The 27262-nt window shown below is 38.2% G+C and overlaps 5 protein-coding genes across 5 annotated transcripts; 3 read left to right on the top strand and 2 right to left on the bottom strand.

Moving 5' to 3' along the window:
- LOC126794557 (dof zinc finger protein DOF5.6) lies at positions 1-2220 on the top strand. The gene is made up of 2 exons (XM_050521304.1): positions 1-274; positions 910-2220. The coding sequence occupies exons 1-2, from the start codon at positions 224-226 to the stop codon at positions 1879-1881; spliced, it is 1023 nt and encodes a 340-aa protein (XP_050377261.1). The 5' UTR covers positions 1-223; the 3' UTR covers positions 1882-2220.
- A 1414-nt stretch (positions 2221-3634) lies between these two features.
- Positions 3635-4815, top strand: LOC126793762 (uncharacterized). The gene has a single exon (XM_050520379.1). It carries the CDS (start codon positions 3767-3769, stop codon positions 4346-4348), a length of 582 nt encoding a protein of 193 aa, XP_050376336.1. The 5' UTR covers positions 3635-3766; the 3' UTR covers positions 4349-4815.
- A 131-nt stretch (positions 4816-4946) lies between these two features.
- LOC126793760 (pantothenate kinase 2) lies at positions 4947-14176 on the bottom strand. Its single transcript, XM_050520378.1, has 23 exons — positions 14021-14176; positions 13433-13751; positions 12879-13091; positions 12660-12718; positions 12442-12558; positions 12074-12193; positions 11903-11997; positions 11682-11775; positions 11387-11518; positions 10775-10887; positions 10451-10643; positions 8719-8927; positions 8112-8156; positions 7934-7982; positions 7630-7712; positions 7298-7414; positions 7071-7134; positions 6553-6699; positions 6305-6463; positions 5962-6045; positions 5618-5812; positions 5438-5509; positions 4947-5272 (listed from the first exon to the last, which is right to left on the bottom strand). Exons 2-23 carry the CDS (start codon positions 13692-13694, stop codon positions 5183-5185), a joined length of 2712 nt encoding a protein of 903 aa, XP_050376335.1. The 5' UTR covers positions 13695-13751; positions 14021-14176; the 3' UTR covers positions 4947-5182.
- A 767-nt stretch (positions 14177-14943) lies between these two features.
- Positions 14944-16690, bottom strand: LOC126794588 (uncharacterized). Its single transcript, XM_050521344.1, has 3 exons — positions 16326-16690; positions 16054-16108; positions 14944-15318 (listed from the first exon to the last, which is right to left on the bottom strand). Exons 1-3 carry the CDS (start codon positions 16618-16620, stop codon positions 15156-15158), a joined length of 513 nt encoding a protein of 170 aa, XP_050377301.1. The 5' UTR covers positions 16621-16690; the 3' UTR covers positions 14944-15155.
- Positions 16691-22406: 5716 nt separating this feature from the next.
- On the top strand, positions 22407-26557 carry LOC126795382 (protein FAR1-RELATED SEQUENCE 5-like). Its single transcript, XM_050522227.1, has 4 exons — positions 22407-22832; positions 24407-25327; positions 25439-25637; positions 25698-26557. Exons 1-4 carry the CDS (start codon positions 22407-22409, stop codon positions 26555-26557), a joined length of 2406 nt encoding a protein of 801 aa, XP_050378184.1.
- The last annotated feature ends 705 nt before the right edge of the window (positions 26558-27262 follow it).

Here is a 27262-nt window from a genome sequence, read left to right as displayed (position 1 = left end):
TCCTCCATCACTTCCCTCTACTACTACTACTACTACTACTCTCTCTCTCTCATCTCACAGATAGTAGTAGAAGTTTTACCTAGTGAAACTGAGAGCTAATTATTTGATCTAACTAAGAGAATGAGATGAAGTGTGTATGAAGGGAAAAGCTTTGGTAGTTTGTTCCAGCTGCTGATTCTTCTTGTTCATCAATCATCTGGATTTAATTAGTTCGCTTTGTGTGATGAGTCATAATTCTCTTCAAGTTTGCATGGATTCAGCTGACTGGCTTCAGGTACGGTCCATCGATCACCTTAATACATTCTAATTGCTTTGTTAAGATCTGATGCTTAGAACATGATCCTCCAGCTCCAGAGTTATGTACTAGATCGACAAGTACTCTGTATATGATCGCTCATTGATCGTGAAATGTAGTAATATGCTCAGAAATGTCATAGAGAATTCGAAGACGCTTAATACAAATACAATGTATATGCATGGAAATGGTTTTAGCTGATCTCGTATTACAAGTTTACAACATTCATAAACACCAGAAAGGTATTGGCCAGATACATCTTTTAGGCCAAATTTTCTAATTTTTGTTTTCTCTTGCACAATTAAATTTTGAGACATAGCTCAAATATGACAAGGGAGAAGTTCAAGTTAAGCTGGATGTTACTTCCAAATATGGAAACAATTATAAAGAGAGAAAAGCTAAATATGGAAAAAAAAAAAAAAGAAACCCATCTTGGTAATTCAACAAGAATGTCTTGATAAATTATTGGTCATGTACGTCTAACATGTCAAATCCTAGCATTATTTGATTACTAGATATTTATCTCAAAGGACAAAGAATGTCTTGTCCCGTAGATTTTGTGTTAGAACAATAATTCTGACGCAATCTCTATGTGTTTATTAAATCCATTTCAGGGCTCGATTCATGAGGACCATTCTCCGATGGACTCTTCTTCACCACTATCCGGCGACATTCTAACGTGCTCAAGGCCCTTGATAGAGAGAAGGCTGAGGCCACCTCATGACCAATCCCTCAAGTGCCCGAGGTGCGACTCCACCCACACCAAGTTCTGCTACTACAATAACTACAGTCTCTCTCAGCCTAGGTACTTTTGCAAGACCTGTAGAAGGTACTGGACCAAAGGAGGTACACTCAGAAACATTCCTGTCGGTGGTGGTTGTAGAAAGAACAAGAAGGTTGCTTCGAAGAAACCTAATGAAGATCACACCCCCTCGATGAACCCTAGCCATCTCGGGTCGTCATCTTCGTCTTCTCATCACAACCGTACTGATCTACAGCTTTCGTTCCCGGACCAGATGCAGCTTTCGCATCTCAATAACTTGATGCTTGGTGCTCAAGGGACAGGAAACCCTAGTTTTATGGATGGAAGGTACGGGAACATCAATGGAATGCTGGAGAATTCGAATCAATTGAGGCCAATTGATTTCATGGAGAGCAAGTTGGAAGCTATTGTGGGGAATTCTAGGAACTATGATTTCATGGGTGGTGGTGGTGATAGTTTGGGTATGGTAGGTGGCCTTAGCAATATGGCCGCTGCTCATGGATTAGAATCTGGCTTCCATGGTTTTTGCTCAAGTCCATTTGGTTCAATGTCTCTTGATCATCATGGGAATAACAATGGAACTAATTTCATGGACACTTGCCAAAGGTTAATGTTGCCATATGAAGCGAATGAGGATCAACAGCATCATCAAACTGACATTCATGACGTGAAGCCTAACACTAAGCTCTTGTCTCTTGAGTGGCAAGACCAGGGCTGTTCCGATTCCGGAAAAGAATCATCATATGGGTACCTCAATGGTCTGGGATCATGGACAGGCGTGATGAACAACTACGGGCCATCTGCGACGAACTCATTAGTCTAATGAAATTACTAATTATTTGTGTGATTAGTGACTTTAATTTGATCAGTTATGATTATTTGCATTAATCAAAGAGTGTAGGTTAATTACTCAACCACGTACTACTAGTTTCTTCGTATATGAATATGTATGCCTTCGTTGAAAATGGTTTCAATTTCTTTCTGTTATGAAGGTGTTCCAGTCCTTTCATGTAAATTGTAATTAAGGTACTCCAGTCCTTTCATGTTGTTTATTGACTTAGTGAAGTAATCATTTAACAAGGAGTGTGTGTGAATGAGAACCTGGAGAGTCCAAAAATGAGTACTGCCTTGCTTTGGTGGATTCATTGTTTATGATTACTAGTTTGTACTTTTGTTTCTTTGGTTCTTTCTCCTACTTTGTTGTACTCTTAGTCTTGGCTGAAACTTTACAAGCTAGTGCAGGCAAGCAAGACGTTAATTTAAAGGTCAAAGATTTTGTTTTTGTAGTACCGGACTACCGGTACCGAGACTGATACACTATTCTCTTTTTAGTGTAAAAACTCCTCTTTATGAATTATGATTAAGTTATAACTTGAATATGCTTTGTGCTTCGCGGTTAGGAACTTGGCATGCTTTACAGTTAATTTATAGATGTTCGTGAGATGTAGAAATTAAAATGAGACCAAAGCCCTTTCGATCGATGAAAGCCGGACTATTGTTTCAAGTTTCATTGTATCTACAAGTTAGAACGTAACCATATATTAGACGCGAGCTCTGATATGGCTAGGGAAAGAAAGATAAATCAGCCAAACCTCTATATCTGCATTATCTGGCGATGGTATTCTTGTCCACTTAACAAGCTAGCGGGGGTGAGTCCGAGCGCGCGCCAAGTAATAGGACAGGGTTCTTCGCTGAGAAACTTACATAACCTACAATACTCGCGCATATACATCCTCCTCGTCAAGTGCTCCACGTACGGTTCCGATCATGACTAGCTATAGAACACTCACTAATTAATCTTGTGGGAATAAGATGCATGCATGGATCCTCCTCGATCCATGGTGCTATTTGGTTCTTCATCCTCGGGTAAAAATTATTTTCTCCCTTTCTCTTGCTTCCCTTGGGCTCATCTTTTGACGACTTGAGGCCCATCGGTCTTTTCTTGCTGCCTGACTTTCACCATTGCCTGCCAACGAGTTAGGGTTTGGCTACCAAAAATTGCCCTCCCGACTTTATATATCAGAATCCATTTTGCATAATTGGGCCGGACAATAAAAGAGTGGGGAGTTAAAGGCCCAAAAGGAAGTAAAATAAGATCACCGTAACCCGACCCGAAGAGCCTATATCTCTCTCTCGTCTCTGCTCTCTTTCCCTCATTTCTCTCTGTTGGATTTGGCGGCTGTTAACCCGACGGTGAGTTTCTCCTACATGGGTTTTCTTAAATCTTATATATTCTTTCCGGGCTCTTTTATGTATTTGTGTTTTTGTTGATGAACCCAGTGAGAAAGAGGTTGGGTTTTAGCTTTGGAATCGCTTTGTAACCGTAGAGTAGTTTGTTTCTTTCCCAGCAATTTTGTTTGTTTTGTACTGGCCGCTTACATCTGGTTCAATTCTGCACACCACCACCTGTTTCTGTAAATTCCCCAATGAAACTGCTAAATCTATATGTTGACTCATTGACGTATGGTATATGCACAAAGATTGGATTTTTGATTGGTAAGACGTTTTAATGAGACATTGTGCTGTGAAAAAGCAACGATCTGGGCTTTGCTGACTCAAGTTTGATCCTTTTCTTTCTCTGCAGAAGAGAGAGAGAGAGAGAGAGAGAGAGAGAGAGAGAGAGAGAGAGAGAGAGAGTTGCCAACATAGTTCGGGCAGTTCAAGTTGTTGGAACTCGTATGAGGCATTGTTCTCACTGGCCCTGAATCATGAGGATTATTGCAGTTGCCAGATCCTTTCGTGCTCGTTACATGCTGCCTAAAGCAACTGGTCATTTGCAAGTTCGTGCGTTCCAACACGATTTTGTTCCGAGGGAGCCTAAGTCGAAGCCGATACGGTACAAATATCCGGAAGTTTATAACCCCTATGGTCCTAGACCCCCACCCTCCGATAAGATTGTTCAGCTTGCTGAAAGAATTGCGGCACTGGCTCCTGCAGAAAGGAGTCAACTTGGTCCTGCACTGGTGGAGAGCCTAAAGCTGCCGCAGTTTCAGCCCATTTCAGTGGAAGGGGTGGATTTAGGTCCACAGGGAGGGGCTGCTGGTGCGTCAAAGGGTGAGGAGAAGAAGGTTGAGAAAATTGCTTTTGATGTCAAATTGGAGAAGTTTGAAGCGTCTGCGAAAATCAAGGTGATCAAGGAAGTGCGGGCTTTTACCAGTCTAGGATTGAAGGAGGCGAAAGATCTTGTCGAGAAGGCACCTTGTGTGCTCAAACAAGGGCTTACCAAAGAGGAAGCAAATGACATGATTGAGAAACTAAAGGCTGCTGGAGGAGTTGCTGTTATGGAGTAATATTCTAGTTGTTTTAGCGTTTGGCTAGTTTATGCCCCTCAAATGAGCTGCATTATCGTTTCTGGTCAGATGATATATGGTAACTTCGTTGCAGCCTTTAATGAATTAGAATGTAGGAAGTAATAATTGTGGATCTATATTTTTCATTGCTTGGTACAAACTAAATCATGTAGTTCAGACTGCAAGGTTTCTTCAAGTCGTTAATGTCATTGTCCGCTCCATAAGTAATGGGAATAAGCTTATAGACCCTTAAACCAGGATGAGTGGATGCAGAGAAAACGATTTTAGTGATTGTGAGCAAGGCATGGACAGTGAAAACATGTATAAGATGTTATTGGAGGAACAATGCTCGACGGTGGATATAATTTAGGTCTCGAATGGGGAAGTGGCAATGCAGGAAACCTTCTTTGAACTTTCAAGGGCTATTGATCATATCATTTTCCAGCTACAGATATAGTCTGCGGAATGAAACAAAATTCTGGCCAAGAGACTTAATTTGCATGGTTGTCAGTCAAATCGTCTCTAACTACTTATGAAATGCTGAAACATGGCACTGAAGAAACGGAAGCTGCGATGAACATAGCACTGGGAACATGGATCACAAGGAAAGTAAGAGCCTTATTAAAGAAAATACAGTGTCTCCAACAGAACTAAGCTGAGATTAACTCTACAATAGTCATTATTTTGTTTTTAGTATCAACATACAGTTACAGTGTATCGTTTCTGTATTAAGCATCAACATACAGGCATAACCTATATCGTTTTCGTATGATGTAGCAGCGTCTCCAGAGTCAAGTCCGCCCACACCTTCATTAGACCCTACAATTGGAGCTTTTAACTTATTGGTTCATATCTGCAAACACAGTCGTATATCTTTCCTTTAATCAACTTCTCTGCCAACCTTTGATTCTTCACCATTGCAAGCTACAAAAGGATATTTTTTTGTTAACTTGGTTTTTACTTAACACTACAATAAGATTAAAGAACAGATTACATAATGAATACATCAAAACATGGGATTTCTGAACTGGTGATCAAAAGAAAAAGAATCAGTTCCACATTTCAAAGTAGACAACACGAGTATCTCACCTTCAAAGCATCACATTTGAACCTGGCATTGAAGTTGGTATGAAGAGATCTGCCCATGCCTTCCAAGATAATCTGCATGGATAGTATAAATAAGTACCAAGACAGAATTGGTGATTTCAAAAGTTTTCTACTCTTTTTATGTGTCTTTCCTAATATTGTAGCAACTGGAGAATATCATACCAAATCAGCCTCTTTTGCAGCCGCCGCTAGCTCTGAGCTGACTTGCCGCAAGTCTATGCAAGGACTGCCACAACCATTCTCAACAACCATTAATGGAACTGATGATGAATTTCCTTTAGAACCATCTAGGTTGCTGACCATGGCATCCACAAGCAAGCCACCCGCTTCAGCAGCTCTCCGAAGAATATCACAATGCTGTTGATCAGAAAAATCAGTTTTTTGTCTATGTTTTGTACAGAAGAGAGAAAGTTAAATGACTACAACATGTTTGAAAACCAATAGGCTTGAGACCCAAATGCAGTATGGAAACAGAAACATAGTTGTGGTTATGCATTGAGACCAACCTTGGCAGCTTCAGCAACAATCTCAGGAAGCTCCATAGCAGTGACATCATTTAGAGCAGGAAGGGAGTTGGCAACTAAAACAACCTGGAAAAACAATCTCATTACATAAGTTTTACCACAAATTTTAATGCAATGGAAAATAAACTATCTTAGTCGAGCATTTGCAAAAAATGAATTTCGGAAAACAAAGATCACAAAATAAAAAGACCCTGTTTCATTCTCTCAGCTACATTTATCTTTGCCTATATGTTTTATGATTTAGTCTAAAAGACCTAAAGCACCTTGTGCTTGCAGAAATGAACAAGGTGATAACAGCTTCACCAAGTAAATGTAAGGGACTTACCTCCGTGCCACGTCGAAGCAGTTCCCGTGCTAGTGGAAGCATTCCTAAAACAACATCAGCACCTGCGTTATCCACAAAGAGCAAAGCTCTTTTATGTGGGCGAGGTTTCTTGTCTCCAAATCCAAACATTCGTTTTTGAAAGACATCAAAATCATCCACCTATATAAAAATGAAGAGCACATTTACAGAGATTGAGTAATAATACAAATAACTGAACTGACACCAGAGTATTGTTTGGATCCACTTACCCGCCAAGGTCTATGCATCTTATCACGACTCATTCTGTAAATTTCAATAATTGTTCCTTTGTGATAGAGATCCACACAGGCATGGGAGCCCCAGTCAAAAATGTTTGCAGCAAGAACTCCTTCAATGAGTGAAAGCATTCTTGTTTCCTGCAGATAATCATGTTAATGGATAGTAGGCAGGTGAAGTGGTAACGGCTGGAGGTATGAAAACGAATGAGTGCTTGCTAAATGGAGAATAAAGTTTGACAAACCACCCGGTAGAAACCAGAATAACGATTTTAATCTTCAAATAACAGGCTTGCCATATTTTCAGGTAAGGTGTTGCAAAGATAGAGCATGAAATACGAATATACAAATATCAGGTCATGCCATGATTATGCATGTATTAATTTGAACCGTAAGCTCTAGGGATGAAGTACCAGAAGTGTACCTCACTAATACAAACATCAGGTGATACCATGATTATGCATGTATTAATTTGAACTGTAATCTCTAGGCATGAAGTACCGGAAGTGTACCTCACTCATACTATCAAGTTCCATGAGCAGATCGGGTAAAACAGCAAGTGATGCCTCGTTTTCCCTGTTACATCATAAAAGAGGGGGAAAGCGGGTTAAACCAGATGAGACATACGTCACGCGCACCACTTATGCGTTCTCTGAACCCTATACTTATATATATCACCACAAATAAGCTGCCCAGGTGGAAATTATCTTAAAAGCTTCATTGAATAAAGTGCAGCTACCTTTGTTTTATACTTCTATAAGCATCAACAAATTGGAACTCCCTCAAGCATTCTTCTCTGAGTTCCAGTAGATTGGCCAAACCTAATTTTCCATATGCAGCAGGCTCCTCCATCAACCTACATGAGGCGTTCAGATCCTTTGATTTGTTGATAACTTATCCAGTCATTGTCGATACTTAATACTACTAATATATAGAGAAGCCACATACACCTACCCTACAATCATGGTACAGATATACCTAATGAGAACCTCACTCCACTAGATCCCATGCCAAATTACATTTTGCTTTAGGAATACATATGAGATATAATTTTATAGAGGATATTCTTACCGTGCCAAGTGCACAGAAAAAGCTCGAGCAAAGGCATCACCTCTTCTTTTGGCATCTTCTGTCCCACCTTCACTTGCAACCGCCTGCAATGTTTCACATCAAACTCTCAAAATCATAAACCAATGATAAATCATATCCAATCTCATTATTCATTTATAAGAATAAAACCCAGCAAATACATCAAAAAGAAATAGAATAACAACAGAGGACAACTACATCAACAAGACCAAAAATGTGAAGAACCTTGACATTCATCAAGATTTGCCAAGAACGATAAAAGACTCTGGTATACGTTCATGCTCACCTTATCAACAAGGTCTGGCAGATGCCCTGAGAGTACAGTGAACCAATACCTAAAAGACAAATCACAAGCCAATCAGTCCCAACAGACAAAACGTCATAGTTTCTTTGGAATCATAGTTAGATTACCCACTATAGAGAATTTAACTTTAGGGATTCCAAAAGTGCTAATAGCCACTCACTCTAATTCACTGTGATCTGAGAGATCAATCGTGTTAGGCTCATACCTGCAATTCAACAGACATGTCAAAAAGTATGACCATGATGAGCATTTAGAAGAAGAAAACATGATTTTTTAACCATAGTAAAGATCATGTAAATTCAATATAGACATATAATGCAAATGTCAGTATAACGAACATGAAAGGTAATTGGCTGAGAGAAAAGCATAAATAGTAACTGTGTTCCCTCGCACATTGTCTCAGTCCTTGATACTTTCAAAACAAAATGGAAATGGACACAAGCAATGTTGCCATTCAAATTACAACTGACCTATTCTTTCTTTTGTTTCTTCAATGACATATTATTATGAAACATATAAGATTGAGATGAAAGAATAAACACTTAAAATAACAGTTCGCTGGGCTAAGTGATTGAATGATCAAATGCATCAGAATATTATCTAGTTTTTTGTTCCAAGATAAATGCATCAGTTTTGACATTTGTGGGTGTATTTAAAATTGGAACCTCATCTTAGGTTAGAGTGCTCCAGTTACCATAAAATTGTCTTCTGTCCACAAGAATATTATCTTTGCATAATTAGCAACACCAATCCATAAGTTTACTTACGTTTTTGGATCCACCAATAATGGAAATACTTCCAAAGTGGGTACCAGATGGAGAACCCCAATGTTGAAAGCACTTGCATCAGGACGCAGGGTACCTCCTTTGGATGATGGAACTTCAAAGCCTCCAAGTCCAGTAGTTCCAGGTGGATCCATTGGCACAGGAGCGGTGATCTCAGTTCCCTTCCGAACAAACTTCTCCATCCACGAAATCTGCATTCGAAGTTTCTGACCTTAAAAACTCTCTTAAATAGTTGACATTACTCATGCAAAGACTAGACTTCTGTTAAAGAAGAACAACAAGTAGACTATACATACATGTACATATTTTAATCCAATAATTTAACAAACCGAAGCTAAACTATAACAAAATAATTTAGGATGGAAGAGAAGACTGTCAAAAATCAATTGCCAACATCAACCAAAAACTCAAATGTGCAATAGCTCCAAGGACAGAATGACTGATAAATAAGTAAACTACTCCCCAATTCAATGTGGATACCAGAATGAACTACTAAGATTATTTGTTTAGAAGCTTCACAGAAATGCTTGCTTCTTGAAAAGGAGATCAATGGGTGAAAAGAAACTCACAAAAAAGGCCCCTATCCCCAAACAGCTAGAGAAGTATCACAACTATGGATATCCTTAATGAACCTAGATGGATTTAATGAGGCACACCAGCACTGGCATATAATTACATACAGGAGCATTCAAAGTTTAAGACTAGCCCCATGCAATGGTTTGTCCAAATTCTAGCAGCTCTCATGGTCGCTCATCCACAGATTCCAGCCTTTTGCTTTTAAGCCAAGTTGACCTACAGGCAGAATATATGCCTGTATAGGTGCTCCAATAATATAATTGTGAAACGCTTGACATGGGCAAAATATGATTACTAGGATCTGTTCAAGTGATGGACCACAAAAATCCCGACCCTTGTTTATTTTTCCATAATTTTCCCGGTTGTTTGATTTTGGAAAATCATAAACTAACTGTTTGACATTTTTCAGTTCCATCAATCCTATAATTGCTTAAAAAACAAGATTTGGGATTGGGGAGATTTTGGTGAGAAAATATGAACATGAGATTTTAGCCGAAAAATCATGTGCTAAATAGTCCTCAATTTTTGGTGAAATCATGGTCTCTGACAATATTTATGTTCTTTGAGAAGAAAGTTCCAGGTTTTGGCTCTTGTTAGGTTGATAATCACTTAACATCATTCACTGAGCTCAGCCTCACTTGCATGTTGTAGGTCCTTCTGTTTGGACTCGGATGACATGAGTTCTAATGGTTTGGAATAATATCATCACGACATTCTACAGAATCAATCAAATGGGGTCACTTTCAAACTTTACTTTGTTGCACTAGTGGGAATGCCCTGGGCACTATAAGAATGGATTGATATACCTAAGACAGACATCTTATTTAACAGTTATAATATAGCCAATATATACCACTACAGTAGCTGGGTTATTTGTACTAAAGATAAACAAGATTAAGTCAATCAACCAAACTCTGGGCACTAAAGAATGGATTGACATACCTACACAGACATCTTAATTAACAGTTATTTTCAGCCAATATATACCACTACAGTAGCTGGGTTATTTTGTTTTTTGAAGGAGTAGATGGGTTATTTGTATCTTAAGATAAACAAGATTAAGTCAATCAACCAAGATTGGTTAAAATCAGAGGGTTAGCAGCTGAAGATCAGGTTCTCTAACTCTGACAATACTTACCTTCTCATTCAAATCCCCCAGTGGTGGACCGTGAATCTTTCCTCCTGTATATGATGCGCCCATGGGAAACCTTTCGACCAAGTGGTGGACCATCAAGTCATCAAGACCATGCTTTTCATAGCTCATAAATGCACCTAGTGCTCCCAGAAACCCTTCATGTCTTAAAAACATTGCCTGTGCCTCTCCTTTTGACCTAAAAGAAAATATATCAACTTTATAATGTCAATGTAAAAGGATGAGACGAGCAGCTAGGAAAGCATGTCACACATAAGAAAGAGAATAAAAGAGGAGAAAACGTCTTAATTTCAATGCTGTAACACGTACCAGAACTGAACTGCAAAGGAGATGGTGTCCATGGTATAAGCATGGCCCCTAATGAAAAACCCTCCAAAAAATATTCGTTTCAGACCAAATTGTAGTGCATTTAAATAAGATATCTGCATAAAATAAGAGTTCAGTCAGACCTATGGGTTACCGTGATTATTTCTTGAATCAGATGAAAGAGTTAAGAGATAGTTTTACGTACATCTACAGCCACATATTAACTAATATCTACTCTCGAATCGAAAAATAATAACTAACCTATTAAAATTATGATTCCACAGGATATAAATAAAACAAAAAATTGCTTTCAGTAAATATTTCCAATGCATGTTCACTTGGTATTAGTACACAGGGTACTAACAGCTTAGGGTTGGGTCTAATTCCATGTACAAAACAGGTCATGTTTTTTTGTAAGCTACTAAAAGTGGTAATCACCAAAATGTGTTTCCAGTATATAAAAGTAACAATAATCTACAATGTAACCCAAACAATTTATTTGGAGGAGAAATACAGAGGATGCAAAAGGTAAGGTTATTGCATATTCGATCTCACATATTTTAAGGTACTGAGTAGAATGCAAAACAAATATAATCTTGTAACTACAGAACAAACCTGGCCAATATTGTAAGAAATCATTCTTAAGAGAGACAGGGATATATCTTCAGGTCTGTAGTCCTCAAGCTCCTTGTTGTCTGAAATAGTCTTTCCAAAACTAGAAGCAATGGTTGAAGCTGAAAGACCAATCTGTGACAAGTTTTAGGATAATGAGAGGGTTAGTCACTCCATCGACAAAACAAATACAAATTGCCAATAATGCCTGGTGTAAGTAGATATTCAAAGTGTTCAAAAAAGCATATGCAAGTTATAAATCTGATAAATTACAGCAACAAGTGAACATTAGTCATACCTTTGAGTAATCCATACCGCCATAAATGTCCCCTACAAGCATGTCTATATTACTATTGTCTCCCCTTTGACTAAGCTCTAACAACTCGTCGAAACTGATATGGGAATGGATTAGCAGAAAGAACAAAGACCTTTGAGTCAAAGACCGTGACCATGAAGAATATAAAAGAAAGAGGATGAAGAACAGAAAGACAGAAAAATCAATTAGCAGAACAAACTAACGTATTGCATTTTGTTAACAGCCTTCCTAAGCCCCAATAGGTACCACCACCTACATTTGTCCCACTTACTCGCTGAAATTTTCCTTCTCCATCAACCTATACCAACCTCATTACTTGTTATATCAAAAAAGTCTCCACAACTGGCAAACATACAAACATAAAATTGACTTACCTTGATGATACTAACACCGGAACCAATAGTAACAAGAAGATAAGGATACAAATCGTTCGGGTCAATTTGCACGAACTCTTTCTTGCCCTCCATATGTGTGAAAGCTTCATGTCGAATTGCCTACTAGAATCATGGTAGAACATCTAGTTACCTTTCTGATATGTATGGTAATCATGAAGGAAAAATATGCAAATGATTATTAAAGAGTGCAAACACGTGTAATTGTAGTATACAATAAAACGTTCTAATGTCCTTGGTTTAAAATAATGGACAAACAAGTAAATACCAGTTATCTAAATGAAACTTTGCACACAGAGTAGTAGTACGTAGAGAAGGAACCAAAATGACATCTTTTACGAAACATCCACCTTGAGTAAAAAATTTGCTCCAGCTACAAGACAATTCATTTCATCTTCTTTGTCAAGGCCAACCCCAAGCCTTTCCTTAAAAAGGTCTGCAAACTTGTATGCCCCACCACCTGTTGCCTTCAATAAGGAAGGACCTCATTAATATCAATATGAGTGAAAAGTGCACAACCATAAAGAATTTCTGAATTTAAACATGATTGATAAAGCAGCTATAATACCTTAATAACAGCATTTTCATTTGTTGGGGCATCAGGATTCCAGATACGAGCATCCATCCCTATTCACATTTTGTGAACAGAATCATATAGTTGCCGGAGAGTTAAGAAAATTACATCAACTCATATGCATCATTAACTTCATGAAAATTTAAAATAAATACTGATTAATTTGAGAATAAAACAACAAAAACAAGGGCAAAAGACAGCACGAGGAGTAACCTCCACAATGAAGTTGTTTAGAATAAATGAAGTCTAAGCACTCATTGATCTTGATTGTCTCAAACTTCACAAAATGAAGCCTTCCACCAAGAACAGGGTAGCTTCTTCGACTACCATTGGAAATTCCCAGTCTCTCCTTCAGAGTTTTCTTCCTTCGATCATCAATTGATTGGTCTTCATGTCTAGAAAAATACACCAACTTGATGAGAGATCCTGCCAGTAAACCACACACAGGTTTAAGAGCAGAATATATATACTAAACAAGTTCAAAGAGTTTTCAATCTTATCACAGTTAGGAAAATTCAAATAACTAAGGCATCCCACAGTACATAGAGAGAACTATCACAACGTGTGGTTTGCTAAAAGGAAGAAGATAAAAGCTGAACCATGTGATAATAATACTATCTTCTCATTCATCAACGTTGATCACAGTAATGCTCATTGGATACAAACCACAAGAAACTGAGAAGCCCCAAAACACAATTGCATGCAGTGAAAAGTTGAAACCTTCAACTCAATTACCCAAAAACACAGCTGAATTGATGAAGTATTACCTCCAATATCCAAAGCCAGATGAGACAAGTGATCAGACTGATTAGGCAACAGAATAGTAGGGTCCCTCTCTTCAAAAGTCCCCTGAATAGCAGCTTTGCTGAGGTCCAACTGAGGCCGAGAGCCAGACCGGTGAATGGAACTTCCGGTGACCGGAGCCATATCTTTCTCAGTATGACCCTCAATTTTATCTAAAGATAAAGTCTGCTGCTTCTCCTTTATAGTATCGTTAGTTCCAAGAGGTTGCTGAGTTAGACCCGCCATTACTCCAAAACCTCCCAAAACACACCACCAACCTCACAACTGTTTGTTTTCACTGACCTATTACATAAAAACAAACAATCATTGGTCCAAACTGGATTGGAATTTCTAGTCCAACTTTGAATTTATTAAATAAAAACGGTGCCCCAGAAAAATGAGGTGCCTTTGGGTAACAGCAAGCACATAATTATGGACCCAGAACGCTATAAAGATTGAACCTTTGATTATAAAAATAAAAAAGATGAGATGGGTGAAGTGGAAGAGAGATATGTAGTTGAACTGAATATGAAACCAGAAGTAACTGTGTGAGAAATTAACAAAACACCAACCTTAAAAGCGTGAAGCTTGATGATTTTTTGTGTTGATGTACGAGGATTTGGGAGAGATTAGGAGAAGAGTAATAGGTGGGTCGTCGTCTGTTTAACTGAGTTGGTGTTCAAGGATAGGGGGAAGTCAGCAATGGTTGTATTCGGATCGGTTGGCGCGCCGGGTGTTAGAGTCTGTACTCGCCGAGGGAGCGCGTGAAAGTCACCGAGGGCTCACTGCCAACAAACCAGTCAAATTAACTCTCAAGTTCCGAGTCTAAAATGGTGACGCAGACATAACGTCGGAAATCTGGTTCTTGTACTTTCTACCTTCAGTTAGGATTTGCCCGATGAGTTTTTCTCTTAAGAGAGTGATAATGAGAGAACAGAGTTGCGTTGCAACAGCATATGTACAATTGAAACTTCTTGCAAAATGATGGGATTCATACTTGTCATGTCAACCAAGAAAACCAACTAGTCCTAATCGAAAACACCAACAACGTAGGTTCTACTGTTCTAGATCCGAGAAGTATTTGTTGTTACGTAAGCGAATCACAAGAAGATAGCAGAGCTACCTTTTGAGTAGATGTTCTGAATTTCTTAATTGTGACACAAAATGGGATGAAACATGCTGAACAATAAGAAAATATAGTGAAATTTCTACAAGAAACTCAATAAATTGATCACACGAACAATCAATTGATTAGTATGTTGGAGGTCAAGACCATTCTGAATCTCCTGACCAAAGAGAGAAAATTATGTTCCACTAATTCACTCTGAAAACCATTTTACCATGCCTTGCAGCTCATAAAGTAAATGCAAAATATGACTCGTAAGCCCAATTCAGCAAACCAGCCATGCTAAAAATGGGAAATCCAGCACGCAAATATCTTCAAAATTTCTGACCAAATATATATAACAGCTTACTGTTAGGAAACTCAACAAGCAAAGAAAAACCGAAGCCGCCTTCATATTTAATTTGCATTACGACTGTAAAGTGGTCTGTTCAACACAAAAGGAAAAGAACGTATCTTTTTGGTACTCAGAACATACAACTTGATGCCAATCTAATCCAATAAACCATTATTGCAGCAACCAACTACCAAGCTAATCAGTAACTGGACATCAGGTTTTTTTTCATCATCATTCAACATAGTATTTAGGCACTAGCAGCCTTCCCCACAGGTGAGGCCTCTGAGCTGCCATTTGTTGTTTTAGTCTGCTTTGTTTGGTAATCTTTCACGGCAGCCTTGATGGCATCCTCAGCAAGCATGCTGCAGTGTAGCTTGACTGGAGGAAGAGAGAGATGCTTTGCGATTTCCCTGCACAACATTCAAAGAGTATAATCAGATCACTGATACACAATGTGATCAGACGATTGGAATGCCCAGGAAGCAAGAAAATATTAGCTCAGCTCATTACGCATGCATATTTCCCACTAGAGTGGAACTGGCGACAACAAATTTTGAACATGCTATGAAGGCAACTTAAAGAAGCGGACCCTCACTTCAACAGAAAGAACTAAGATAAAGTGACCATAAGAAACTGTTTTCGGGTGAAGTGGGCATCCAACAAGGCTATTCAAAGACATAACACCAACAATGGCACCCAAAACAAAACCTTTCAGGTTAAATAAATCATGGAAGGGAATTACACAGACATGCTGGTGGGCAAAACTAACATAAAGCTATTCTTCTCATGTACTCTACAAAAACAGTGAGCAGATGACAGCAGCAAGCCAGGAAATGTTTCATCCTCGCCAATAAGTTAATCCTAATGGAATAATCTAACATGACAAGCTGTGAACCCAACTAGGTATCAGATCACTTTGTTAAAGACAGCATCCCTAAGAAAGCAAGTTTTAACACTACTTCCTAAACACTGAGAATAAATCACAGCAACAATAATAGGTTTCAGAGACACAGTCCAAAAGCGGATACTATAACATGCTACGACGATTGGAGATACAAGCCTAACAAACGCACCCAAATAGGCGATCATGTACAGCACACAACATCCGCAACCGAACAAAGATACGAAATTCAATAAGAACTCACGTGTTTTTAATGGTCAGCACTTCCTCCATTTGCTTACCCTTCACCCATTCGGTAGCTGAAACACGAAACCATCCAACCATTAGACAAATAACACCAAAAGCTACCAATTCATGTAATTTAATTCACATTAAACAATACTAAAGCAAAAACTAATCAATCATCTGAAGACCTGAACTAATCAATTCACCAAATTAATATGAACATGAACAGTAGAGCTACTCAAAATTATAATAAAAAAACAAAGAACTGAATCAAGGGATGAGGTCACTAACCGACGGAGGAGGAGGCGATGGCTGAGCCACAGCCGAATGTCTTGAAGACGGCGTCGGTAATCTTGCCCTGCTCGTCGACCTTGATCTGGAGCTTCATGACGTCACCGCAGGCGGGAGCGCCGACGAGTCCGGTGCCGACGGAGGGGTCGTTCTTGTCGAAGGAGCCGACGTTGCGGGGGTTGTCGTAGTGGTCCACCACCCTCTCGTGGTAGAAACGACGCGGCGCAGCCATCACCGCCGGCAGCTGGGCCTCGCGGGAGCCCTGGAGGAGCCTCTTCGTCACCAGCCTCAACATTTTCGTAGGGTTTTTTGGGGGTTTCTCTTCTCCTTCTTCTTCTTCTTACTTGGTTTCAGGTGGGATTCGATTTTGTGAAGGAAAGGCGGTGTCTCTAATTTTTAAGGGGATTGAGATGGAGAAGGGCGGTGTGGGGGGGCTACGTGGACGGTGCAGATGACTCATGACTGTTTAGATTAAGGAATCGGTTTCCCATTTTTGTGGATGTCCTTTTTTATTTGAGGGGTAAAGTCGGGTCATTAAAAGTTCTACTGTGATGATAAGAAGAAGAATAAGAAGAAGAAATTGTGAGTGAATTGCTTGGATGAAACTTCAAAACTAAAGCATTCAGATTATCACTAATGTGATCTAAAAACCGGCGGCACATCTTTAAACTCAAGTTTTCAACCTGGAAAATTAACTACCATAGTCTTTCAAGGAGACTAAGCTCATGATATTTGAAAGATGATTTTCAACTTATAAAGTCTTACAATAGATCTTTAATCTGGTTGAGTCTCAAAAAGTTTGGTCAATGTTTTTAAATTCTTTGCATTGGAGTGTTAGTGATGGTAAGAAGATATCTTGTTGGCAAGATAATTGGTTGGGTGAGCCTCTTGCTACTAATGTTGGAGTATGTGGTTTTATTCCACTTCATGCTAAGGTGAATGATGTTATTGTTGATTCTCATTGGGTTCTCCCAATATATTTTATTTCTTAATTCCCTCAAGTAGCAGAAAAAATTGAGCGCATTGCTCTGCCTGGTGCAGACACATCTGACTCTTTTTTATGTCTGCACTCATCCTCAAGAATTCTGATGGCAAAAGAAGCTTTTGTTTCCTCAAATCATGGTGAGCATAAAGATTGGGGTAAAGTGATATGGAGTAAAACAATTCAACATCGCAAAACTCTTGTTGTTTGGAAGGATCTTCATGAGTGTTTATTAACTGATGAGGTTTTACAACGATAAGGTTTTTCACTTCCATCTCGTTGCTCCTTTTGTGGAAGTCATGCAGAATCAGGTACACATCTTTTTTTGCATTGTTATGAAATTGTGGCTTTATGGAAATGAGTTTGTCTTCTATTTTCTCATTCATTCTCGCCTTGGAGTACCATTGATGAAGTGTTTAATGGTGTTGGTGTTTTAGCGTTCCCAAAACCTAAACGTCTCCTGTAATCTAATTTGGTTTATTTGGATCACTATGAATTTGGTGCGTTTCGAATGTAAGATTTTTAATGTGTTGGAAGCCAAACGTCATCTTTTGGAATTGTTCAGAGAGTCTGCTGTGCATTTTTTTCATCCTTACAAGAAGCATCATGATATGTATATTTTTTTCTATTCTTGGTATCTCACAATTGTTTGACAATGCTACCAGCTTCATCTCGTCCTTTAATTAATGGTTTTTTGGCTGAGGGTTTGCTATTTGCTAGGGGTGTTTATATTTATGGTTTTACATGTGTGGGTGTACACATGCCGGATTGAACTTTTATTTATCCTATTTGTTGGAGTTTATTTGTAATACCCCGATTTTTCGGGTTTGCATTGTAAAAATTCTCGTAAGTCATTTAACTTGAGAATTGAATAATATATATATATATATATATATATATATATAAGTACACATAATTGCAAGATTTTTTTTTAAAAGCTCATGATATTTGTAAACTCCTCAGTCTTTACTGGGCATAGAGGTGGCAAATGGGCTCAAAAGCCCGAGCCCGGCCTGAACTCGGCCCGTTAAAAATCGGCCCGGCCCGAGCACGTTAGAAGTCCGGCCCGACCCGAGCCCGTTATTATAATGGGCCGTGCCTGGCCGAGATATTTTGGCCCGTGGGCCCATCACGGCCCGAGCCCGTTTTTAGCCCGGCATGACCCGATCACGGTTAATTCATGGGTCGGCCCGTTAGACACATAATTTTATATTATTTATATCAATATTTAAACAATTATCATTATTAAACTTGAATATTATACTTTTTAAATTAAAATCTATTGATTATTTCATTATTTTAACTATAATATTTCACAAATATTATCAAAATACTGAATAAAACGTCATTATTTTGAGATACGTAACATTTTAAAAATAAGATTATGAAATGTGTTGTAGTATTTTATCTATTTTACTACTCTAAATAGTTATATAAAACAAATATTCAAATTACATAATATTTTTTTTAATTGTGTCATATAATGCTAATGGGCCGGACCGGCCCATTTTTTGGCCCGGCATGGGCCCGGGCCGTGGGCTGGGCCGGGCTTAATATTTAAGAAAATGGCCCGGCCCGAGCTCGACACGATAAATAAATGGGCCAGCCCGAACACGGCACGAGCACGTTTTTGGCCCGTTTAAAATGGACCGGGCCGGCCCGTTTTCCACCTCTAACTGGGCATATCGCAATATCGACGGAAGAAGATCTACGATCCAAAAAGTATCTAGTAATGCTATCGAACCTACCTCTGTCATGATCATTGAAAAATATGCCATGCTCCCATTCACCACTAGTAGCATACTTGAAGCCAAACTCAGGTTGCATGACGACATTTATGTTGTACTCCCTAGCCAACAATTTCTTTACGTAATCTTTCATCACCCATATCTCGACCTTCAGACCACTTCCTTTTGGTGACGGAAATGTCACCACAATAGCCATGGATCCTCTTAAAGTAAGCAGGTGCAAGCAAGAGTCCGAGTTCGAGCTACGCAATGCGGGGGAGTAGGAGTCCAATGAAACTCTTCCTTTTTGAAGTCGAAAGAAATTATATGGCTTTTCAGTAGACTAATACCCTAGGAAGCACGGAAACATGGGGGAATATGTGTTTCCGAACTGTGACGGAAACACGTTTCTAGAAAAAATGTATTTTGGAAACGCAATGGAAATACGAGTTTATGAAAAAATGTGTTTTGAAAATGCGAGTTTCTGATAAAATAAAGGTTTTTTCTAAAAAATGAAGGGCTAGATATATTTTCGTTGAGTCAAATGACTCATTTCAACATATTTTCAACCTCTCGCTGATTCGCCGACTCTCACTCCCTTTTGTTGATACTTAGATCTTTCATTATAATTGTGTTATTTCTTTTTTGGTTGGTAACTATAGCCACCTGAATACAGATGCTAGTAGTGGTGGTTAATCTGTAATGGAGTGTTGAATTCAATCTTTCTACTCTGGAAACTGAGTAATGGCAAAATTAGATACTTGCATGTCAAAGATAAGATTATTTTGTACTCTGCAGGGAACAGTACTGTTAATGTTAAGAATCTATCTAAATCTCCTATATCATCACCTGTATGTATGTGTATGCAAGTGATTAGAAATTAGAACCTATTAAAATCCAAGAATTTCTACCGTACTTATTTCGAAAATGAAATAGTGATTATGAAGATGTGGAAGAATGAGTTGCACCATCATAGATATAAACTAGACAGAGTGATGGGTAGACGAGACATTGAGACAAGTAATTTTTAACAATACGTCCGTGTTTTGTGGAATTACATTTCTGAGTTCCCAGCATTCTAATCCCAAATGACTTCTCTTATTTTGTATCATTCATTCATTATTTAGGTTCATCGAGTCATTCACATTTTTGGTAGATGGAGTTGCACAGCTACTTGTACACACTATACCAATAGATAGGGATGAACGGTTTATGTGTCTGATTCTCATATTTGCACAGATAACCCCTTGAAAGTGAACTATGCTCGGCTACGGTCGCTAAATATGTCTCTGATGAAGTTAGTCGGAAATTTTCCGATAATCTACCTCCCTTGCTCTGAAATATATATGTATCTGGGCCAAGTTGAAGTGCTGAACCTTGTGGTTGAGCAAAATAAAATTGTCATAACTCAAAAGCTATGCCAATCTTGTTTGACAAATCCTATGTCCGAGTTGCGTGTACGAGTACAAGGAAAACAAGGGTGCAATACCGGCAGGCAATGAAATTTATAAACCAAATTGAAATCATGGAGAAGAGAGGGGAAGGGCGATTAGTCTTCACTCTTCAGGACCCAAATATACTAGGAAAAGTCATAGAAGAGGCTCATATTTTGAACTTGGGTTAAAAAACCCCAGGCCAACCAGAAAGAGCAAGAGAAGGAAGTTTGTACCCAAATCCAAACCTTCTTTTTATAGAAAAGCATAGTCCACAGTCCACACCATCTATAATCTTACTTGTATATGCAATAAATGTCGTCAGGCTATATGTATGCATGACTGCCTGAAACTCGTGGTTAAACAGAAAGTCGTAATTAACCAAAGATTGAGAACAAAAGAATCAAACAAAGAGACAATTCCACTACAGATTGCTCCTAGCTTTCTAGTCGCTATAAACATCAGGGGATTCAGGGCCTCTAATTTCTGAAAGTCTTCTACTCTTTCACTTCAGTGTTTCTATCATGAAGTCCTGACAATTTTTTTGCTACCTACCTACAATGTAACAACACAAAACACATCAAATCGAAGTATCGAACCTTTCATTTCTTCATCCTCTTTACCTCTATCTTTGATCAATAAACTCATTGCTTGTGACTTGGTTGAGGTTTTATTTGCTACCCAATACTGAAATGTTGCTAGCTAGCTAGCTAGTCGAGCTAGAATCTTGAGCAATTAGATGATTGAAGAACACGCGTTTATACATATATATTGTGGGCACTAAGAGAACTTCAGCGTTTGACACTCTTTCCTGGGATTTTTTGTTAAAGGTGCTGACGGCCTTTGGTTTCAATCAGACTTTCATTGATTGGGTGCGAGCAATTCTTGAATCTGCTAACCTTTCTTTGTTAGTCAATGGAAGGACTGTAGGATACTTCTCTTGTGGTAGGGGAATTCGCCAGGATGATCCGCTTTCCCCATTAATTTTTTGTTTAGCGGAAGAAGCTCTTAGCCGGGGTATTACCGATTTGGTTCACAGAAACAAGCTTCGTATCATATCCTCTCCACGTGGTATACAAGCTCATTCCCATGTTCTTTTTGCCGATGACATAATCATTTTTTGTCGCGGTGATCGTAGAACCCTGGGAGTTATCATGTCTTATTTGGAGGAGTATGGTCTGAACTCTGGACAAACTGTTAACAAGGCTAAGTCAAAAGTTTTCATTAGTAAGCATATGCAACCGCGTAAGCATTCCATTGTCTCAAAATTGAGTATTTCTCAAGGGTATGCTCCATTCATTTATTTGGGTGTTCCTATTTTCCGAGGTAAAACACGTGTCAGTCACTTTAGAAGTAGTACAGACAAAGTTCACACAAAATTTTCTAGCTGGAAAGGTTATATTTTGTCCATGGCTGGTCGTATGCAATTAATTAAATCCTTCATATCTAGTATGCTGGTTTATAGCTTCCAAATTTATGAATGGCATGTGTCATTACTTCGGAGGATGGAGACTTATTGTAGGAATTTTTTATGGTCGGGTTCTGTTGATAAGAGAGGTATGCCTTTGGTTTCCTGGAAGGATTGTTGCTTGCCTTATAAAGAAGGAGGGTTGGGTCTCAAGCAATTGACTACGTGGAACGCTATTTTGTTCTTAAAAAGCATGGGAGGTTTTTTTCCAGCTGTCGGAGGGTTGTGATTTGATTCGCACCAAATTTTAGAAGAATGACCAGGTACAAAGATCTTATGTTATTTCTTCAATATGGCCAGGTATAAGAAAATATTGGGACATTGTCATTGCAAATGGACGTTGGATTATTAGAGATGGTTCAAAGGTTTCTTTTGGCATGATAATTCATGGGTATGCCTCTCATTCATTTTTTAACGTGCATGGGGGGTTATATCATCAAATGGAGGTCAAAGTCCTTAATTATGTCCATGATGGAAGTTGGAATTTTCCCTTCCTTTTGCACTTTCACTTTTCCAGCGATATGTGCTTTTGTGAACAAAGTTCCAATCTCTATCACTACTCCCGCTGAAGGCAAGCTTATTTGGTCTCCTTCTACATCAGGGGAGCTCACTGCTAAAGAAGCGTATAGTTTTTTTAAGCCTATTAATCCTCCATTAATATGGGGTAAGCTAATTTGGGCAAAATATATTCTTCCTCGCATTTCTCTATTGGCTTGGAAAGTTCTACGGGGGCGGGTTCTATCAGAGGATTATTTACATAGAAGAGGCATATCTCTAGATTCAGTTTATAGAGACTACAGAGGTACGGTTTTAGGTGCTTTCTCTTCTACTTTTGATATCCCTAGCTCAGTTGATGCAGAAGTCATGGTGGTCATTAAGGCTATTGAACTAGCTTGGGTTAGAGACTGGAAGTTTATATAGTTAGAGGTGGACTATTCTCTTATTCTTATTTATCTATAATTTCCTCATCTAGTTCCTTTGAGTCTTCGTGTGGAGTGGTCTAATTGCTTGCATCGAATCTCCCGAATGCATTTTAGATCGAGCCATATTTTTCGTGAGGGCAATCAAGCTGCTAATGCTCTTGCTGATTTCGGTGCTTCTTCAGATAGTTTTACTTGGTGGGATTAGTTCCATATTTTCTGGTGAGTCACTATAATAGAGATCAATTAGGATTTCCTAATTTTCATTTTCGTTAAATGTTTCTTATTTGGTTGAGAGATAATTATGTTTATTATTCTTTATTTATCTTTGTATCTTTTTTTTTTCAATAAATTTTCCTAAGAGGAGTTGGTTTTCTCTACGCTTACCAAAAATAAAAACTAAGAGAAGTTCATATCGTACATTCTCATGTTTATAAGCTAGGCCAGAGAAAATGAAAGCACGTAGACCGGTATATTGTATACGTAAAACGTAAAAAAAAAAAAACTATGCAAGATCATAAGCATGTATATGTAATTGATTAACGGATCGCAATTGCTAGCTTGACACAGAGTGGTACATGCAAATGATGCAATGGAGTACTTGATCGACCACAATGATAGCTAGCCAAGCAGCCAGCTAGGTGTATCTATCTAAGCTATAAAGCCAAGCTGCATGAAAGTACTGGCATTAATTGTTATCCGTCCATCTTAGCCAATTAGAGTATGCATGCCATTGGAAGTGGACCTGTAAATAATGAACATATATGATAATTAAGCGACAATTTGTACCGAAAGATTTTCTGAAAGCCCAAGTGAGCAAATTTTCCACATATATATCAATACAGGACTGCTCCTATACGGGACAGTTTTTACGGGATGGAAAGGGACAACTCAGTAATAGTCATTGGATAATTAATGAATTGATCTGACGGCTATAATTGCATAATCACACAAACTCAATTATCAAAGACTCATACCCAATCACTTCTCTTGCTCCACTAAACCACGTGAGTCCATCTTCTCAGATTCTCTCTTCTTCTTCCTTCTCCTCAGACTCTTTCTCTTCTTCTTCTTCCCTCTTCTCAAATTCTCAATCCACAATTTGGGTATTCTACAATCGATCAAGCCTCTCATATGCCACTTTTCTTTCATCCACATCATTATAAGGCGTGTATATCTTGGAGGTACTTTTTTACTTTCCTGAATTTGGATTTTTTTTCCAATTTAAAGAACGAGTTTTATAATCATGAACATAGATTACTTTTGCTTATGATTTTACTGCTGGTGTTCTAAGTGGAATGAATGCGGCAAACCCTAACATTTGATTTTCTCTTTCTTTGTTTTAATCGTCAAAATTTATATGACCCCTCTTTGAAAGTATGGCAATATATTAAATTGAAGCACTTGAATTGTTAAATCAATAGCTTATTAATTTACATAAACTAATGCTCTGCTATTGAGAATTTTGTTTGGTTGTTAACTTCTTTATAACTCTTGCTTTGTTGATTATGTTGTGTTGAAAGTTAATTAACAATTGTGTTTGGAATGTAGTACTACATTATGACCGGTGAAGAAGCATCAGAAGAGCCTATTGTGAATGTTGTTCAAGATGAACCAAAACTTCAGCTGGGTCAGGAATTCGAGTCAGTTGAGGAGGCTTATCACTTTTACAATGATATATATGCAAAAGTTGTTGGTTTTAGTGTGAGAATGGGTTCAAACAAGAAAAATAAGGTGAATAGGGAGATTACTTGGAAACAATTTTTGTGTTCCAAGGAAGGAAAATCAGACGAGACTCCTACAGAAGAAAGGAATTTCGGAATGAAGCGTACGGGGTGTAAGGCAAGGTTGAATATCATTTTCAACAAGACAAGCAAAAAATGGTGCGTAAGTGACTTTGAAGAGGCATATACACATGCACTTACAACCCCTAAAAGGGTACATTTGTTGGCATCACACCGCAAGCTTACAAAGGCAAAAAAGTGTCTCATGGGAAAACTTAGTAGTGTTAATGTTCCATTAAGTCAACAATTCAAAATAATGGAGACAGTGGCAGGTGGTATATCAAATGTTGGTTGTGTTCCCAGAGATTTGAGAAACGATGAAAGAAATCTGAGGGAAGAACTGAAGGGACATGATGCAACTATGTTACTGGAATACTTTGAGTCAGAAAAAGAAAAGAAGCCCTCTTTCTATTTTCAGGTTGATAGAGATGAAAATAACAGGATGAAGCGTTGTTTTTGGGCTGATCCTACATCAAAGAAGTCATATTATTTCTTTAATGATGTTGTTGTGTTTGATACCATGTACAACACAAATAAATATAATATGATCTTCGCTCCAATCACAGGCGTCAACCATCATGGGCAGACAATTGTATTTGGTTGTGGACTTTTAAGTGATGAGAAAACTGAATCGTTTATTTGGTTACTGGAACAATGGCTAAAAGCTATGCCTAGTGGTCCACCGAAGGTTATAATCACTGATTAAGATCCGGCAATTGCAAAAGCCATCGCTCAAGTTCTTCCACTAGCACTCCACCGTTTTTGTATTTGGGACATCATGTTTAAATTTAAAGATAAGATTGGTCCAGTTATTGCTCAAAATTATTATGGAATCTTTAAATCCAACGTATATAAATCTGAGACTAGAGAAGAATTTGAAGCTAGTTGGAAGAATGCTCTGCAACAAAGCAATCAAGAAGCTCATGTGTGGCTGAACACAATGTATGAATTACGAAGTAAATGTGTGCCTGCATTTTGCAACCACATCTTTCATGCAGGTATGCAAAGTAGTCAAAGGGTTGAAAGTAACCATTCTTTCTTCAAAACATTTGTTTCAGAAAACAATTCTTTATTTGATTTTGCTACAAGGATTGAAAGGGGACTCAGACAACAAAGACATGAAGAACTGATTCGGGATCATGTTGATAGTAATGAAACTCCGAAGACAAGGACGTTCTATCCCATAGAGAAGCAAATGCGTGAGGTGTACACAAAAGAAATATTTTTGAGGTTCCAAGATGAGTTGGTTAAAAGTACTGCTTATTTGAAATGTGAAATTGAGAAAGAGGATGAAAGTGAATGCATGTATATGGTTATAAGGGCTCCATATAATGAACAAAGCTGGAAAAGACGACATATTTTTCATGACAAAGTATCTGGTTTTGCTAAGTGTAGTTATGGAGGCTTTGAGATAGAAGGAATTGCATGTAGGCATATCATTTTCTTTTTTCGAAGTATGAATATGGTACATTTGCCAAGTGAATACATCTTGGATAGATGGACAAAAAATGCAAAAGTTGGAAGAGTTTGGGATGATGATGGAGTGGAAGTTAAAGATGTGGGTGATAAGACATTGCTAATGAGATATATTCAATTATCTCAACTTTCACAGGCCTTGATTGATGAGGCATCTCTTTCCCAGGAAGCAACAAAATATTTCACAGATGGACTCAACTCGCTTCGTGTTGGAATTAAAGAGCTTCACTCAAGTCTAGGTGTTGAGGAATCTCCATCCACAAGTAAACGAAAACCGGAGCAAATACTCATTGAGGAACCATCTCAAGTAAAAGCTAAAGGAAGTGGGAAGCGGTTGAAATCATCCAAGGAAATAGCAATGAATAAGCAGAAACATTGTGGAAAATGTGGTCAAACTGGGCATAACATACTAACATGTGAGAAGCACAATACTGACATGTAAAATTTTTATTCACTATTATTACTTGATTTTATTTTCCTATATGATTAATTAATGTATCTTTAATATTATACATGATCAGTTCAAGCCAAGTCAACCCTGCAGACGAATCAAATGCAGCTCCACCTAGCATGTAAATGATGAAGACATGAAGTTAATCACAAATCTATTTTGTTTTAGCATCTTTTTTGTTCTTTAGATATGCAATGCACTATAATTTAGATCAGTTTGGTTGCGATTTGATGAATGTTTTGTCATTCAAGCACAACCCCATAACTCAGTATATTCTTTTGGATTTTAAATGCAACTTATGATTGTGAAACATGATGTATGTTACATGTTTCAGTATATAGTTTATATGAAGGAATGAAGCAGGCAAAACTCTATTTCAGCCAAAGCAAATTAAGTACCCTTCAAATTATCATCATGTTAATTAATTAGCTCAGTAAACAAACTAAACATACAATTTCTGGTAATCTTCTAGTTGAACACAACAAATTATAATGCCAATGTTTACATTGTTTCTACTCTCTCTCTCTCTCTCTCTCTCTCTCTCTCATTCATTATTGGAAGTAGTACAAACCAAATTCCACAGCAGAATAACAATTTATTAACAGTAGATTATAGAGCAGCTGGTTCCTCTCCAAATTGGTGAAAATTTTCTCAAGGATGGTAGTACTAGTAGATTGAGAGTCTGAGAAGAGGGAC

Source organism: Argentina anserina, chromosome 5, assembly GCF_933775445.1.
Source record: "Argentina anserina chromosome 5, drPotAnse1.1, whole genome shotgun sequence".
NCBI classification, from domain to species: Eukaryota; Viridiplantae; Streptophyta; class Magnoliopsida; order Rosales; family Rosaceae; genus Argentina; species Argentina anserina.
Note: the sequence above shows the minus strand (reverse complement) of the source record. Positions and strands in the feature narration are given on the sequence as shown.